The sequence below is a fragment of the Stigmatopora nigra genome, chromosome 13 (genome assembly GCF_051989575.1).
Source record: "Stigmatopora nigra isolate UIUO_SnigA chromosome 13, RoL_Snig_1.1, whole genome shotgun sequence".
Classification (NCBI taxonomy): Eukaryota; Metazoa; Chordata; class Actinopteri; order Syngnathiformes; family Syngnathidae; genus Stigmatopora; species Stigmatopora nigra.
Genome location: NC_135520.1, coordinates 10,587,549 through 10,607,219, shown reverse-complemented (window position 1 = coordinate 10,607,219; position 19,671 = coordinate 10,587,549). Strand labels below are relative to the sequence as shown.

General features: G+C 40.4%; 1 protein-coding gene across 2 annotated transcripts in view; it reads right to left on the bottom strand.

Moving 5' to 3' along the window:
• npas3 (neuronal PAS domain protein 3) overlaps positions 1–17,057 on the bottom strand; it is a 136,482-nt gene extending 119,425 nt beyond the window's left edge. Inside the window, exon 1 of one of the 2 annotated variants that reach the window (XM_077731608.1) lies at positions 16,558–17,057. In XM_077731608.1, coding sequence (XP_077587734.1) covers positions 16,558–16,730 — 173 coding nt within the window. In that variant the 5' untranslated portion in view covers positions 16,731–17,057. Of the gene's footprint in view, positions 1–11,750; positions 12,364–16,557 lie in introns of those variants that run through there. The other variant, XM_077731610.1, reaches the window with a different exon arrangement.
• Between the last annotated feature and the right edge of the window lie 2,614 nt (positions 17,058–19,671).

Here is a 19,671-nt window from a genome sequence, read left to right as displayed (position 1 = left end):
AGTGTGAATGGTTGTTTGCTCCATTGTGCCTTGCGATTGGCTGTCCACCGATTCAAGGTGTCCCCCACCTGGTACCCATAGTACGTTAGGATAGACTTCAGCAATTCGGAAAATGAATTTAAAAAAATCATACTATTGAAATGGTTGGCGGACAGATGACAATGGACTTCTTAAAGGTAAAAAAATAAAATTAAAATAAATATATAGTACATAGGGGGTCCGGAGGATCGAGTGGTTAGAGCATCGGCCTCACAGGTTTGGGTACTGGGTTCAAATCCAGGTAGGTCCGCCTGTGTGGAGTTGGCATGTTCTCCCCGAGCCTTTGTGGGTTTTCTCCGGGTACTCCAGTTTCCTTCCACATTCCAAAAACATGCTTGGTAGGCTGATTGGACACACTAAATTGCCACTAGGTAGGAGTGTGAATAGTTGTCTGTCTCCTCGTGCCTTGCAATCGGCTGGCCACCGATTCAGGGTGTTCCCTGCCTCTGGCCCAAAGTCAGCTGGGATAGGCTCCAGCACCCCCCGCGACCACTAGTGAGGATAAAGTGTTTCAGAAAATGAATGAATGAATGCAGTACATATTAAGAACAAGCTACAAATGGACAGAAAACGTACTATCCATTACTCAATTCCAGATCACCGAAAGAAAAACAATAGATGGGTCATTGATCAATGTTAGGACACACATTGACAAGAAATGAACTGGTCCCCAGACTACTTTTCTGTATAGAATAAAGGTGAAAAGTGAACAGAACTTCCTGTCGAGGATGTTTGTTTTTCTTCCTGTTCTTTTGTGTTGTTCACCTTGTTGTCGCGTTTAGACGTCCACCCCAGCAAAGGGAGAAAGGCCTGGGCTTGATTGATACACGCTCGACTTTCAATTTGTTCCAGTGAACACCCCTGCCTTCCCAGCCGACCATCCCCCCCTCCGCACTGACCATGCTGGCAATTTCCTCTGCAGGTTTCGCCTTCCCCACTGGTTTGTCCTTCATCTGGCTCAGCTAGACTATGGTAAGCCAACATCACCAAGCATCAAAACATTTCACTTATCCCATTTTATTTGACCGAAAGAAAGAGAGAAAGAGAGGAAAAACAAAGAGAGAAAGAGAGAGAAAAGAGTGAAAGAAAGAGACAAACAAAGAGTGAAAGAAAGACAAATAAAGAGTGAAAGGAAGAGAGAAAGAAAGGAAAAAGAGGGAGAAAAGGGGAGAAACAAAGCGAGAAAGAAAGAGAAATAAAAAAGGAAGAGAAAGAGCAAATGATCGAAAGAAAGAAATGAATTACAGAAAGACAGAAAGGGGAGAGAAAAATAGAAAGAGAGAGAGAGAGAGAGAGAGAGAGAGAGAGAGAGAGAGAGAGAGAGAGAGAGAGAGAGAGAGAGAGAGAGAGAGAGAGAGAATGAGAGAGAGAAAGAAAGAGGGAAAGAAAGATAAAGGGAGAGAAAGAGAAAAGGAAAAAAAAGAGAACGAAAGAAAAAAGAAAAAAAGAGAAAGAAAGAAAAAAGAAAGAAAGAAAAAGAAAGAAAGAAATATGAAAGAAAGAAAGTACAAAAGAAAGAAACAATGTTAAATTAATTATATAATATAATAAGAATAAGAAAAGACATGATGTGGCATTGATTTGACGTCAAAATATCGGAGGTCTATCACCATCAATTAGTTAATTTTTGTAAATAAGGGCTTCGTATGTGCGCTCGCATGCTTTTGTTGTGTACAGCTAAATGCCACACATGTCACCTTGGCAATTTCTCTCCAAAGTTCAAATATCAGGCCTGCGCAACTTGAATGCATTCGAACTATTGGGATTCACACAGTGACAGCACGTGTCCGCCATAAGGTCACACATGCACAACATTAGTCTATGAAGGAAACGTAAATAAGTATTGAATGACAGCTAACAGATTTAGCAAGGACAATCCACAAGCAACAACAAGCTTGGAACGCTTCCATGTACAGTTAAAACTAAAAGCCCAGTGTACACTAAGCGCTATCCGCCCAGTGTGCCGAAGGCTCCCGAAAGCTTATGGGCGCTCTTCCCCACACACCAGGCGTCATTGTCAGTGGTCCAAAAAGAAAAGAAGAAACGAGCCTGGATCATGTGTTTGGGATCATATGAGTGCTTAGGTGCACCAAGTGCTTAGGTGAACTAAGTTCCACACACACCAAGGACCGACATTATCAAACATTGCGTTAGTTTCATTCATAATTTTTCAAATACTGTGTAAAACATGTTAGAAGCGTACACTGGTCATATGCACTTCGCCATAAAAAAAAAATCTTCCTCAATTCTCCATTCAGGAGTCGCGACGCAGCACAAATTCTCATTGGGTGCTTATTGTCCCCTTCTACACAAGGACAACGACATACCTGTCAACCTCTGCCGATAAATGCCCTTATAAATGATTATGATTTCCCGTACAAACCCCCAAAAAAACGTACAAACACCGTACAACGGATGTTTACTCGCGGTAACTCGTTTCTTACTAGGAGGCTCCTCCATGCTTGCTTCCACGATATTTACTCTATGTATATCTACGCATGCCCATGTCATCCTTTATCGATATTGCCGTACGCACCGCTAAAAACATACATACGATTGAGGATCATTTTTGCTGGTATACCGTGACAGTAGTAACGATCGATGACGGTAGCGTCGTTGGCTACCAGTCTACGAGACTATCTGGATTTTAGCTAAAACGGTCTTGTCGAGATCGGTTTTCATATATATTGGCGATTTTTTTAAACAAAAATTTTCCCCGTACAAAAGTCGGTGTACGGCGTACATGATTTGAAATGGTAAAAAAAACGTATAAAATACTTGTAAAACGTACAAGTTGACAGGTATGCAACGATGATGTCCAAAAGATCTTAAGATGCGTCCAGGTTTATAAACACATTCAATATGAAGCATGCCAAGTATGTCAACTGACCTGCAAATGGGAAATATTATGACACAGCGTCGACATCCATATCTAAATATAGTGGAACCTCTACTTGCAAAATTTATTGGTTCCAGAACTTGTTTCGGAACTTGGATTTTTTTGTAAGTAAAGCAGTGTTTTATATATAAATTCTCTATTTGTTCCTCAATAATAACTCCCAACTAAACCCTTTAGAAATGATCCAATTGTCCAAATCAAGTATGAAAGATGTAAGAAACAGACAAAAATGAGAGAAAATGATAAGAGAATCCTTAATTAATGTATTAAAATGAATAACAGACATGTAAAAACATATTCTTTGCGTGCAGGTGCATGAGTGTAAGGAAGCTAACATTAGGCAACAAAGTCCACCAACACATGCACAAATACACACATCTAAACAACTTCAAATTATGAATTCAAAACAACATAGCATTATCAGACATGAATGGAAAAACAGGGCCCACTTCTTCATTTCATTCACACCAGTATGATAAATTAAGAACAAACTTGCTTTAACCACACTCAAAAATGAATAAATAAACATTGAAAGTTGTTTGGAAACAGCCAACAGTCGACAGTCAAGCAGAACGCAACACTACAGCGACAATTTTATAATAAAATAACAGATACATGAAATGTGTTTAGGCTTTTGGGGGATTTTGTAACAAGGAAAACCAGCGAAAGCCCAAGGAGAACATGCTAACTCCACACAGGAAGATCAGAACCCACTGAGGATTGAACCCTTGATCCCAGAATTGTGAAGCAGATTTGCTAACCACTAAATCATTAAGCCGCACTTCTTATTTTACTTCCATAGAAAAATTCTCAAAATAGCAATCTAGTGTAAACTTATTGAAATAAATCCATTATAACTTTTCGTTGAAATGAATTAAATGAGGAATAAAGAAACAAAAAACAAGCAAAAATAATGAGGATGAACTCTTATTTCATTTTCACCAATGAAATTCTCTAAACAGCAACCTGATGCACATTAGAAATGAAAAAGACGAGTGAAAATAAATCAAATCCTGACACAATACATTGTGTGTGTTTGTGCATACACATTTAAGGCATTTGAGGTACGGCGTAATTGAAGTGTGTTCTCAAGGACAGGTAGATATTAGTGCTAAGGCTGCACAGTCAGCAGCTCTCACACCATTACACACTTTGTCTGGCACAAACACGCGCACGTGCAAACACACTAGAGGAAAAAACAAGAGGAGAAGGTAGTAGACGAGTATTTATCAAGGATCAGCCCGAGAATGATGGGCGCGTATGTGTGATGATACATTCCACCCGTTATTTGGTGTTGCTATGGCTACAGCAAATTGAGGTACAATCGCTAACCATTGATGCCTGTTTTTATGTTTGCGTACACAAACACAAATGCCAACAAGTGATTTGTTTTGAGCCACAATGGGTCATGTGGTTCACACATGTAGAAAAGAATATAATATTGAGGTCTAAATGTCCAAAAATGTGTTTTTTATGAATTGTAAAAAAAAAAAAGTGTTAAAAGTATCCTAGATGCACCAAAAATCGAATTTTCATCTGAAATAGGTTGGAAAATATTATAATTTGGTACAAAATTGAAAGTTCCTTCAAGGTTAATTAACATAAAGTGGCCCAAATTTGTTCAAGTTCGGTTTGCATATTGATCAAAAGGAAATAGTTGAAGAAGTAAAAGGAAAGGAGGTGAATAAGCTTCCTTGAAGTGAGCTGGCAGCTGCTTTCAAAGATTTTGTTGTTGTTATTGTTTGTATTCCTTTTTGAAGCATGGTCTGCTGTAAATAAGCTCGTACATTACATTCCCAGCGTAGCGTTTGATGGCCAATTTTGTATTCTTGATAATTCTGATATGTTTATATGGCCATTTATATTGCACAAATACATGCAACTCCCAGAATAAAAGTACACTTCAATGATGTCATACCCATCTGCATTGTGACATGTTTTACTTGCCGTCATGTTTACGTAAATATGGTCCCTCCGGAAGATACATTATCTGTCGTCACACTTCTGTGGGAATTTTTTATGATTTTACGGTACTGGAGCCAACATATTTTTAGTGTTATAGCTTCACATATGGTAGCAAGAAGCAGAAGGTACAGAGACTTGTGAAAATATTCTGACCCCTTGAACTTTTCAACCTTTTGTCTAATTTCATGCTTCAAACATACATATAGATATCAAATGATTTCTTTCTGTCAAGAATTAAGAACTGTGGGACACAATCCTGAAGTCCTGATCCTCACATTGAAAATAGTTCCTCTCTGCTTGACATCAATCCTCTTGTGTCCTATTCCTTGGCTGTATAGCAATCAGTTTCCTCTCTTGTCACCCACGTGTTCCCATTGTCTCATTACCTTATATCTGTGAATTTAAGTTCCCATTGTTTGTTCCTTACTTACGTTCTCGTCAATGTGTTTTGTGTCGCTGTTTAAGCCTTGTACTAGAGCATTTGTAAATTTTCTTATCTTAGCCTTAAAGCTTCATATATCATATACCTTTTGATTCAATATTGTGGCGATGGTAGGTGGGTTGATTTATTGCCTTTCGATATCACTCATGGATGGATAACAGGGGTAACTTCTTCATTGTATTTGCACCTGGCTTTTCTTATGTTTCCTGAATTTTTGGTTGTACTTTTGGTTTGTGTCCTCTTCAATATTAACCATTTTGAGTTACCACCACGCTGGCTGACCTCTGTGTTCCGTGGACCTATAGTGGTACCTCTACTTAATTGGTTCTAGAATCTGTTTCGGAACTTGGAGTTTTTTGTGAGTAGTCTTTTATATGTAAATTCTCTCATTTGTTCCACGGTCCACAAAAAAACATAAGAACCCATTCTCCAGACCAAGACAACACAATACCTTTAGGGGTCAAGACATAAGTTAGATGTTAAAGACCGAAACACGTCCAGACCGAGAACAGAGCAAGAACATAAAAGAAAATTATCTGAATCGGTAGCCAGCCAATCACATGTTTACCCTCTAGAACCTTTTAGAGTGGCCAACCAGCCTACCAGGCATGTTTTTGGATGTGGGAGTAAACCAAAGCACCCAGAAAAAACCCACGGAGGCCCAGGAGGAACATTAAAAACTCCACAGAGGTGGACCGAACTGGACTGGAACCCAGGACCCCAGAACCGTGAGGCCGACGCAGTAACCACTTAGCCTTCAGGCTCCCCACACAGGTTTTTTACTTTGTTATTTTTTCATGACAAAAGTCTATTTTCTTCAGATCGCATGAATGAAGTTTAAGAACTGGTCTTATTAGAAATCCCCGTCCACCTTGCCAGCCAGTCTGGGTATAAGACAAGAACAAGAATCTCAAAATCTGGTCCATCAAGTCTTGAGAAATAAACTACTATTAAAAGAAGTCTTGTTCTTACGATTGCTTTAACTATTACATGACTATAATATTTCTTTTTGGACTCAGATTCTTCCCAGAAAAACAACTTGAAATCCAGTGGGATTTGTTTTGTTCTTCGTCTTCATTTTGCATTGGAGTTGTGTGATTTATACGTTGGTGTGACTTATAGTCCACAAAAGACAAAGATGACTTTGATGCCTCTGTTTTAGGTGAACATTTGGCAAAAATGACAGGAGTATTGCACCCGTTTTATAAACAAAAATCCTTGGGTTACTCACTTTTGATTCTGGATTTCTGAATATTTCCTCCCCAATTGTACCTGCTAAACATTTCTTATCCAAGTCGATGATGTCACAGTCCACTTTCCTTCACTTACTGGTACTAAAAGCGCTTCACCCTCCTCCTCGGCTTCATCTTCCGCTCCCGCTTCCCTCGCCACCCCCACCGGCTTCCTCACTTGCTACCTGGAAATTAATTTGGTCTCCTCCAGATGCCTATCGGGGCTCAAATGCCTCCAGAAATGGATCCTCACGCAGCAGACAAAACTGGCTGCGGGGGAGGAGGAGAAGCAGATGGCGCGTGGGATTGGACGCCGCCGGTGAACGGAGCGTTGGAGGGCGAAGAAGACAGATGAATGACGGCAGAAATTAAAAGATGAATTACCGACAAACCCAGACAAAGCGGCGGCAGAGGCCATTTTGCCGATGAATCGGCTTCTTGCTTTGCCACGGTTCAATTCATAAAAGTGCAAGAAGATATCATATGAGAAGTTTTAGAAGTGCCACAAGACAGATGAAAAAAGTGGCAAGTTTTAAAAGAAGACCCTAAAATGCAAAGAACAGTTTCTGACTTTTGACTGATTTTCCACAGAATATTGCACAAAGCAAAACGGAAACAGACAAATATAATAGCAGAGTTGCATCTTTTACGACAAGATGGTTTGATTTCAACCAGCTGTAGGGCAGAGTGGCTTCTACTAAATTCAGGAGTTTTCTCCCAAAAAACTGAAATATCAAGTTTAATGTTTAATCCTTCGGTTTCCGTCTAGACTGGGAGGACTGAAATATTGCAAATGATGCTTCATGCATGGTTATGCTTCAGTGAAATTGCATACTAGGTGCTGTTGGTGAATGATTATGTTTCAGTGCCTTTAATAATAATGTTCCACTATTAATCTCGATGCAATAACCGCATTGTCAAATTTTGAATGTCTTGTTTTGAATAAAACAATTAAAATTATACGTTTTTATTTGAATAATAAAACATATTAATTTTTCTAATTGGCTGAAACAATAATGACCCCAAACTTTTGAATGCCAACCTGCAAATAAAGTAGTATCTCTATTAACGAAATGAATTTGTTCCAGAAGTGTTTACATGACTTGAATTGACATTTTGAGACTGCTCTAGAGCCACATGCGGGTTCCCCTGAAACCCAGTGGTCACTACCCCAAACAAGTTGGCTCTCACATCCATCTATAGCAGTCTGACCTGAGTTCCAGAATCATGAAGACACATCTTCCTTTTCGCCAATGTGAGTCCAGTAAGGAATTGAGAGATAGCCAATGGGAAAGCAGCTGTACTCCGACGATTAAGAAAAAAAATACAGGTTAAAAAAGTGTAATTATATTTCGGGGGAGATGTTTGATTTCATTTGAAGTTTCATGAATTACATTTTTTTTGTATATTTTTATTGTCATGGCTTTTCGTAGCCTGAATATTTCGTATATAGAAGCATTCGTGAGTAGAGGTACCATTGAATATAGTACTTTCTTTTGAGTGGAAAAACATTCTAGCGTCCTTCTCACGGATGATCCGTCACAGCTGACATAACTCAGGGCGTCTTTGCCAGCTTTTTTGTCATCCATTTGATAAAAGTGCTTTTTCCTATAAACAAACAGACTCACATAGACTCCATTGAAATGCTTTTAGCATCCTGCACACACTCACTCACTCTCTCAGACACACACAAACCTGCAGACGTTTTGATGATAAGAAGATCAAATCTTCCAGCACATGAATGCATGCTTTCGTATGAAAGTTTTGTTTTTGTTATAAATTCATAATTATTTTGCACTTGCTATGCCTTACGAACATGCGTAAAACACAGATTTCCAGTTTGCTGGAGTAACAAGTCCGTCACATATATGTCATATATTTATATATTCATATATATTTATATATATATATATATATATATATATATATATATATATATATATATATATATATATATATATATATATATATATATATATATATATATATATATATATATATATATATATATATATATATATATATATATATATATATATATATATATATATATATATATATATATATATATATATATATATATATATATATATATATATATATATATATATATATATATATATATATATATATATATATATATATATATATATATATATATATATATATATATATATATATATATATATATATGTATATATAAATATAAAATCAGCCCAAAATAACTTTTTAACATCAAAATACAAATTAATTGGAGGTTTATCATCATCAAAGGTACATAATGAGATTTAAAAAAATGAAGGTAAAATAAAAGTTGGATAATACCCCTAGACTTGTCAGCCTAGCGTTGGACTCGGGCCGAGCGGCAGGTGTCGCCTCGTTATAGCGTGAAACATAAAAAGCCAGCCGGGCGAGGGAGGCGAGGAGAGGGAAAAAGCGTCCTCAGCCAGCCGGAACAAAATGATCCACGACGCCGTGCTAACGACAGATGTCGGTGTCGAGGTTACACTGACGAAATATTGGAGGAAAAAAACAGCGTACGCGTGTCACACTGACATATACGGCTCAATAATCACGTTACCTGATTCACGCTTAAGCACACATGCAATATATGTTTCAGAAATAGGCGTCCACACAGATGCTTGATCAACATTAAAGGGAATCAAAGATGTTTACACCCTTCTTCCTAAGAGTAAATGCACTTTCAAAATGTATAGTTATATGTATATATATAAAAAATAACATTAAAAAACACACTATGAAGAATGTGAATCAATTGTCACTTATTGTTTTTTACCCGAATACATGACTGTAACACGAAATTTTCAAATAATATGTACATGATGGCGGCCCGGTGGACGAGTGGTTAGCATGTCAGCCTCATGGTTCTGCGAATGCTCGATACCAGGTTTAAACTTTCCTGGGTGGAGAGTATACGTTCGCCCTAGGCTTGTGTGGGTTTTCTCTGGATAGTCTGGTTTCTTCCCACATGAATGAATCTACATGATGTAATATCTCTGGCTGTCTGCTTACCAGTCCAGGGTGTAATCTGCCTTTCACTCTAAATTTTCGGAGGAATCCTCAACAGACCACTCAGGTGCACATCCAGGGTACAGACATTGAAATTGTGGAGAATTTGAAGTACCTGAGTGTTCACCTCAACAACAAACTAGACTGGTCCACAAACATAGATGCCCTGTAAAAAAGGGGCCAGAGCTGCCTCTACCTACTGAGAAGACTACGGTCATTTGGAGTGTGCTGAGGACTTTTAATGACACTGTGGTGGTATCTACAGTGTTTTATGCAGTGGTCTTTTGGGGATGCGGGAGCACAGAGAGGGACAGGAACAGACTGAATAAGCTGGTCAGGAGGGCCAGCTCTGTTCTGGGCTGTCCTTTGGACTCTATGGAGGAAGGGAGAGAGCGGAGGATGCTGAACAGGATGATGTCCACCATGGACAGCACCTCCCACCCCCTGCATGAGTCTGTGGGGTCCCTTCGAAGCTCTTTCAGCAATAGACTGCTGCACCCTCATTGCAGGAAGGAGCGCTTCCGCAGATCCTTCCTCACATCAGCTGTCCGGCTCTTTAACAATAAAATGTGTGTTAGGACCTACTGTATGCATGCATGTGCATCTATGTGTATGTATATATGTGCTTATATACGTGTATGTGTATGTATATATGTGCTTATATACGTGTATGTGTATGTATATATGTGCTTATATACGTGTATGTGTATGTATATATGTGCTTATATACGTGTATGTGTATGTATATATGTGCTTATATACGTGTATGTGTATGTATATATGTGCTTATATACGTGTATGTATATATATATATATATATATATATATATATATATATATATATATATATATATATATATATATATATATATATATATATATATATATATATATATAAATATATATATATATATATATATATATATATATATATATATATATATATATATATATATATATATATATATATATATATATATATATATATATATATATATATATATACAAATATATATACTTACTTATTACCTATGTATTTGTGTCTAAAATGCCTTTCCTATTTCTGTATCCTCACCCTCTTGCTACTGTGACAACGAAATTTCCCGAATACGGGATGAATAAAGTTATCCAATCCAAACCAATCCAATCCAAGTCTCAGGCTAAGACTTATCGCGAACTCACTTCTTTGTGATTTTTTTCTGCTATTAATTATTAATTGTTTCATTAAAAAGTTCATAAAAATGTGAAACTCCACGCTGAAACTTACAAGCAGAAGATACTCTTGCTACTAGGAAAGTGGTTATAATAGGGGTGACCCTACTTCGCGATTTTTCGATTATCTCGGCCATGTGTGGTCTACATTAAGCGATATTCGAGGGATTACTGTAAAAAATAAACAAGGATGCTCATTTTAACCTTGACACATACGATATATTTATAAAAAGTTATCATTTTGGGGGGCTTTAATCCGTGTATGTCCGTTCCTAACTGGAGGGATCATTCTGAAATATTGACAAAATATGGATGCCGGATTTAAGCTGATTAATGAGAATCAATATAACTGTGAGCCACTCAGACAAAGCAACATGAGATTCTGCACACTGACTTCAGGCTACTGTTCAACACAACAACTCATATCACAATCTTATTCTTTAACTTCTTGCAAGACTATTTCTGAAATTTACAGGCAGTGAATTCCTCTCTAGCTTGCTATTCGTATTATTTCAGTACCAGTCCTTCCTTATACGTGAATGATAGGTAGAAATAGCCGTTTGAGCAACAAGTAAGGACTTGAAAAGTTACAAAAAAGAGTCAATCTGTCTTTAGGAAATTTCAACATCACACATTTGATGACTAAGCAAAATAGGGTAATCGTAAGAGAATGCAATTCATGTCAGCGGGTGAGACATCATCAGAAGGCAGCGTTTGAGCGTGGTCACGTGATCTCAGCACAGGTGCCTTTACGTGCACGCGCCGCCATAAAACTTCATCCCCACGCCGACGCTCACACGAGCAGGCGCGTGCACGCGACACTGTTGCTCAGCTTGCACGCCAACATACACAAACACACGCACACACCAACACACGCACACACACACGCATAACCCAAACACAGCCACATTAGACGATTCGGCAACGTTACCGTTGAGTGCGCGCGTGCTCGTGCTGGATGCTGGACTTGGTGGGCGCCATGTTCCCGGGGCCGCCCGCCTGCTTGGGGGCTTCTCTTCTCGCGCTCGCTCAGGCGGCGGCGGAGGCGGCGGAAGCGGCGGCGCGTCGGCAGGAACGCCAATGCGTCACGGCGGCCGCGCGAGACAAAGCCATGGCCGTGCGCGTGCGCGTCAAGCTCTCCTGTCGCGAGCGTGCCGACTCGAAAGGGGGAAGCGGTCGGCGCTCGTCTGCATGCCGAACGCGGCGAGGGGGACCCCCGCTAAGGAGCTTCCAATATACCGCTCCGCGCGGCGAGGATCGCCGAACCCGCCGCGTGGAATTAGGGAATGAAGGGAACAAAAACATCAACCAAAACGACTGCAGGAAAAAAAATGCAAACGAAAGGACCGACTCCACGCCGGTGGGCAGTGGTGGAGCGGCGTGTCCCCCTCCTCCGGCAACGGCAGCGTGTTTTCTCTCCCTGCGTGCCGCAAACACGCCGCACGTGTCGTGCGTGTGCGCGTGACAGATTCAATGTGTGTGCGTTTTTGGGGAGTTTCATTAAATCCGCCTTTTACAGGTTGCCATCAATGTCGGCACAAAGAATTTTGGAAAACTACCTGGTAAATCTCACACGCACGCGCACCAAGTTACTGTCGAACCTGTTGGCTTGAATGGCAAAAAGGGAATTTCAACCACAATTCATCAAGTCAATAAGTATTTTCTCCTTTTTTACAATAAACGGCACCGTTCAGACCTTAAAACTGTCACAAAATAGCATATTTCTGCACAAAATTAGAATTTTCTAGATACGAAACGCATGTCTTTGCCATGTGTCAGCGTGGCTTAGTGTGATGAGAACCCCCGAGGAGGCGTCTGGTTCTACACTAATAACCTTTCAAGGTCAAGGGCATTATGGGTATTCAGCGGCTACGAGCATGTGGGGAAAATAACATAAAAAAACTAAGTTCTCTGCAAAGAAATCCTTGGTAGAGATCAATTAGTATTATATACTTTATTTCATCTCATTTTCTGAACCACTTTATCCTCAGGGTTGCAGGGGGTGCTGGAGCATATCCTAGCTGACCCCAGGCCAGAGGTGGGGGCACCCTGAATCGGTGGCCAGCCAGCCGATCATAGGGCACAAAGAGACGGACAACTATGCACACTCACAACCATACTTAGGGTAATTTAGAGTGTCCAATCAGCCTATCGTGCATGTTTTTGGAATGTGGAAGGAAACTGGAGTACCTTGAGAAAACCCACGTAGGCCCGGGGAGAACAGGCAAACTCTACACAAGTGGACCAACGTGGATTTGAACCCAGGACACCCAGAGCTGTGAGGCCGCCACACTAACCACTCACGCCACCGGGCCTACACATTTGTTTTCTGAACCGCTTTAACCTCATGAGGGTTGTGGGGGGTGCTGGAGCTGAATTCGTAGCCTGCCGATCGAAGGGCACATGGAGACGGACAACCATGCACACTCACACCCATACCTAGAGAAAATTTAGCATGTCCAATTAGCCTAGCATTCATGTTTTTGGAATGTGGGAGGAAACCGGAGTCCCCGGAGGAAACCCACGCAGGGCCGGGGAGAACATGACCTGGATTTGAACCCAAGACCCCAGAGGTGTACAGCCGGCACGCTAACCACTTGGCAACCCTACATAAAAAAATATGTTTTTATATTTCAAAGTATGAAAATGAGTGCCTAACAAGGTACAGAAATTATCCACGTCGGTGCAGGTGAGATAATGGAAATCTTGAGAGCCAGATATTGATTCAGTAGACTAGTGTAAGTGATGGACTCCCTTTGTTTCCTGGCATAGTAAATACATTGTATATGGGGTAAGATACCATAAATAGGGCGAAAATGATTTTTAAACTGAAGTTTCCCACTTTAAGTACTTAAAATAAAATAAAAATTTGTTTGTGAAGATTACTCGAGGAAAAAAACTGAAATATATATGTTCATTAACATAAATATGTATATGTTCATTAATATCTAGTACTGTCCCTTTATTATATAATTCAATATTGTATTTTCAGGTCATATCCTGCAGGCTTATCCACCTGACAGGAAAAGTGGTTCTTCGGCCAACTCGTTTGGCGTATAATCGTGAGCGTTAGTGGTTGTGTGTTTCATTTTGCCGTGCAATTAGTTCACAACCAATTCAGAGTGTTGCCCACCAGATGCCCATGGTTGGCTGGAATATGCCTCCAGCACCTTTCGCGAACCTTGTGAGAAGCGGTATGGAAGATGAATGAACCCTGCCGGCTTAAAATATTATATATTAAATATTCAAATATTAGCATTATCTCACAAAGAAGTATTTGAAGCCATCTTGTGGCCTTGGCTGGAAATGACATTTTTACCAATTTTGCGGACAAAGACCATTTTTGCAAATGATTTCTTGGGTGATATTTCTGTCGTGTAAATAATTGCAGATGAGTATAATTACAAATTCAACTGTATTTTGCTAAAAAAGTCTCATCAACTCAGACATGATAAGAACACCTAAAGAGCGCGTATGCCCTCTACTGGCTGAGCTGGAACCTACAGGCAACAATAAGTCTGCAAATACTTAAACTCAGCCCTGAGACAAAAGTAATATTAAAAAAAATGAACTCCAAGGATCAATAGGTATACATGCCTACAACATACATATCAAATTACATTTTGAGCCATCAACATTTAACCAAGAAGTAACCAATTAGTTCAAGTCCTCTCCATGACGAAGAAAAACAAGGGGTGGGGCGGGGGATTTTGCATAGAGCAAGCCCTTAGAACCCTGCGGGAAAAACGGAAACAGGTGGTATAATCTACCGTATACTTGCCACAGTCCGACAGCACACAAAAAAAATTGAAAATTCACTTTATAGCGGATCAGGAGAGATTCCCCGACACAGCCTTTGTTTGTCAACGTCAAAGCACATGTTTGAGGATTCTCAGGTCCTCTGACAGGCCATCAGTTGACAACATAGTTAAATTCCCTTCAGAGGAAAAAGCTATATTTAAATAACAACTCCGCCCATTGGAGGATGAAGCTCCGCCCCTGATTGATGTCCTCTCAAAGCGGTTCTACTTCATCAGAGAACCACTTGTCTAGGAATTCCTGAAGGTGTGTGCGGGTGGGGAGGGGCTTTAGGTTGTATTCGTGTTTCGGCACCCCACCGTGTGTGATGATTAGAAAAAAACAACCCACTGAGTGGGACCACCAAGCAATCATTCACACTGTGAGCGCATGAGAGGAGAAAGGAAGCGAAGGAACCAGAGACAGGAGGAAAGGAGCTAAGGGAGCTCAGCGCCCGACTCACGGTGTCCTACGGGGGTGCCGTGAGGGGGATAGGGTGGGTGATTTGAAGTAAATATGAAATCAACAGATGGGTGGAATTTTTATTTGGAGAATCAGATCTTATCATTCAATCCAGCTGGTTTAAGTCTACCAGTTGTGAAAGCCAGGAAATTTGGTGGAAATGGGGCAACACATTTTAACACATAATCCCACATTTTCTATGTTGATTCACTAATTAGTATAAACATGACATTTTTATCCGATATTGTTTAGACTTTTTCACATGCAATCCAATAACTTACTCAAAATTTGACATAATTGATTTTCTTTCATTATAAAGTGACCAAACAAAGACTCTAAATGTATTGTAAATGCAATTACAATTATTTTTGGGCCAAATTAAACTATAATATCACCATCTTTTTAATCTGTACACCAAGAAAATCTCCAATTCTCATCATAACAAACGATTATTAAAAATTTTCTGCCATTTACAACGATAGAAGTCAATTCTATTTCAACTGGGGGGACTGACAGTGATAGACTGATAACTGCCAGTCCCCCCAAGTTCAATTAGATTAGACACCTATTACTGTCAATGACCAAAATCAAAAGATTGAATGGTTTCCAGTTAAAATCGATTGCCGTCAGTGGAACTTAAACAATATATACCGCTTGTCCACTTATTTGAATAAGAATGTGACATCTATTGCCATTAATGCATTAATGCATGAAACATCATTCATACACAGTGCAACCATGCAGTTGAAATAAACTGGACAACTGTTGCTGTCAGTGGTACTGAGACATCCTTCACATCTAATCCAACCAGTTCAAATAAATTGGACGTTTACTGCTGTCAATGACACTGAATCATGCCCTTCAACTCAGTTGAAATAAATTTGACGCACATCACCGTAAATGACGGTGAACCAGTAACACGGCGGCGAAGCCACTTCAAATGGATTTGTCATCTTTTGCTATCAATGTCACTGAAACATTCACTTCAAACGGACTTGACGCCTGTCCCCGTTGGTGGTGACAAATGAGTTCGAAGCCAAAGCTATTAAGCCTTAATGAAACTAGCAAATTTAAGATAAGATGTGTCAAAATGAAGTCCACGTTGTTACACCTGTGTGGAGTTTGCATGTTCTCCCCGGGGCTGCATGGATTTCCTCCGGGTACTCCGGTTTCCCCCAACATTCCAAAAACATGCATGCTAGACGGATTGGACACTCTAAATTGCCCCTAAGTATGGGTGTGAGTCTACATGGTTGTCCGTCTCCTCGTGCCCTGCGATCGGCTGGCCACCGATTTAGGGTGTCCCCTGCCTCTGACCCGGAGACAGCTGGGATTGGTGCCAGCACCCCCCGCGACCTTAATGAAGATAAAGTGGTTCAGAAAATGAGATGAGATGAGAGATGTGTCAAAATGGTCCGTAAAAGTGGACTTTTGAATTCTGTGTTGTACGAGCAGTGAAGCTACAGGTCGCCTTGTACCTTTGCTGATAGCTCGGAAGTCCCTGGACACTCTGTTGGGTTCCGTTGGTGGCTCCCGGGACCGGCATGCGTCCCACCGGGGCTCCGCTCACCATCCCTCCGCCTCCTCCGGAGCCTCCGCCGGCAGCCGACGCGGTCACCTGCACGCTGAAGTCCGGGAAGATCCTGATCATAGTGCCGGTGAGCAGAGCACAACACTTCCTTGTCTTCTTTATTTTCTTCTTTAACCTTCTGATGGAACTCTGGAAGTCCGTAGCATGGTTTCGGTAGCCCCACCGAAAGAAAGAGAAAAAAAAGCGGATAACCCCGAAAAAAAAGTGTCTTTGTGAGTAACCGTGATTAAAATGATTATGATCTTGTTTTTTTTCTACTTGTCATATCGCATTCTGGTGGGCCGTTATCGTTTCTCTCCGCAAGCCGACAAAAGCGTCTCGTGTCCGGCCATCCTCCCTGCCGAGTGTCAGCTTGCTGCCTGCGAGCTCCGTGTACGGTCGCGCCTCTGCAGCTCGATGATACGCTGACGACTTGGGGCGTGCGCGTGCACGCGTGGAGGAATGTCAACGAGCGAAACCTTGGTGATGACGTGAGTTCAAATAAAACCTTTTTTTTTTAAATTTAGCTTCTTACTCAAAACATTATGGAATGTAAATATTTCAAATACTTAGCAGCTTACATTTTTAAACACACACAAACGATTGGGTCTCCCCTAAGATGAAAAAGTCACATCGTGAACTCCTTTGTACGCTGACACTATTCTTCAAGGTCAAAAAATTCAGCAACATGTATTATAGTGTGGCCTCTACTTACAGAATTAATTTGTAGCACAAGTGGTTTCGTAAGTAGAGGTATAAGTGTACATGTTCTGTACGAAAAAAAAGTAACAAACACGAAAAATCAGAAGAAAAAAATTAAGTCGTTGGAATCTGGGGGGGCCTGGGGAATGAGTGTTTAGCGCGCCGGCCTCAGAGTGGAAGATCTGGGTTCAAATCTATGTCGGTCCACCTGTTTGGAATTTGCATGTTCTGGGCCTGTGTGGGTTCTCTCTGGGCTTTCATGGGTTTTTCCCCAGGTACTCCAGTTTACTTCTACAGCCAAAAACATGCTTGGTGGGCTGGTTTCCCTACTCTAAATTGTTATAGATATGAGTGTTACCATGCGATTGGCTGGGTACCAATTCAGGTCCCTCGCGTGGTGCACATAGTGCGCTGAGGTAGGCTCCAGCACCCCTCCGACCCTTGTGAGGATGTGTGGGTCGGAAAATAATTGAATGAATGCGTGTTCTGTTCCCCAGCATGTCGATAGCATCCATGGATGGCAGCCCTGTTTGTCTAGTCCAACATTTAACTCATTCTCCGCCATTGACAGAAGAATATTGCTGTCATTGGAAACCAATCAGCTAAAAAGTCTCAACTTTTGATTCGAGATATCCAATGATAAGATTGTCAAAAAATGTTATAACAATGACAAGAATGAGAAGAAAGATCGTCAAATCAAATTAAGCGCCACCAAAAATGCGCATCGTGCGCTGGAAGTCAAAGCGTGGCTCGCTGTTAATATTTGATGAAAATTTTGCCGCTCTGATACTTGATGGATGAGGTCGGTTGGCCGAGGGTCAAAGGTGAAAGTGGAGCCCGAGCGCGCCTTCCCGCAGCGGTAATGAAAACTGAAACGCCAGTGACGTCTCTTCGCACGCAAGTGATGAATGAAGTGCTAACGGGAATTAAGCACGCCGCTGTGTGACGTGCTCGCACACTTGGTTATCTTAGTTGCGTACTTCAATAATAGGAAAATGATGGATAAGGGACATCAACTTATGTCTTTGTCATACTTTCAGATACACATAAATTAAAACAAACTTCACACACAGACACAAAAATGCAAGTTTATTCATTCACACTTGAAAATAAAATTACACATCAACTTAAAATGCCTCATTCAGACACAAAATTTAAAATCACTGTCACATTCACAGTCATTTCATCATCTTTCGTCCCACTTATCCCCACAAGTGTCACTGGGGTGCTGGAGCCTATAACAGCTAACTTCGGTGACAAGTGCAACAACAATCTAGACTGGTCAGTCAGTCACAGAGCACACATTGAGAAAAACAACCATTCACACTCACAATCACAGCAGCACGAAACGGGAATCGATCCCACGCTTGCCCGCACTGAAATCGTAGTACCAACATCACCTTTTTATTTCATCACACTCTCATACACAAGAATATTATACACAAACACACTTATACAGAAGAGAGAAGTGAGACAGATAGACATATATTCATTCTTCACACTTCACTCAAATGTTCTTACACAATACGTATCTATTCGCATTGACTCAAAAGCAAACAAAGTCACATTTATGATTGCACATAGACACAAATACTCAATGAAAAGTCCCTCGCTGGGACAAATATAAAAATTGTTAATTCATCTTCGATACAGCCACACATCCTCGTAAGGGTTGCAGGGGTTGCTGGAGTCTATCCCAGCCGACTTTGGGCAAAATGCAAACTACACCCTAGACTGGACGCCAGTCAGCCATAGGGCACACAGAAAGAGAAACAACCATTGGTACTCTCAATCATACCACCACTAGCAGAAACCGAGTCTGTGCTTACCCGACCGGGTGCCAAATCTGGCCCACCGCATCATTTTGTGTGGCCCGGGAAAGGAAATCATGAGTGCTGACTTTCTGTTTTAGGAACAAATTAAAATGAAGAGTATAGATGTATATTACATTTCCTGATTTTCCCCCTTTTAAACCAATCCTTGTCATTTTTTAATCAATTTTTCTGTGATTTTAGTTTAAAAAATCCTTTTGTAAAATTTCAAAATATATAAAAAAGCTAAAATATATTTTTTTAAATCTATAAAAAAACTGAATATTCAGGGATTTTTAATCCAGTTCTTTTAATCCATTTATAAAAAGAAAATCTAAATATTATATCTAAAATGGTTCGGCCCATGTGAAATCAAGTTGATGTTAAAGCAGCCCGCGAAGCAACCCGAGTCTGACACCCTTGCTCTACATCATCAGGTGGCTACATTGATTAATCAACTTTAATCCAAAAACAGACACCAACCAAAAAGAAAAAAAACAGTCACACAG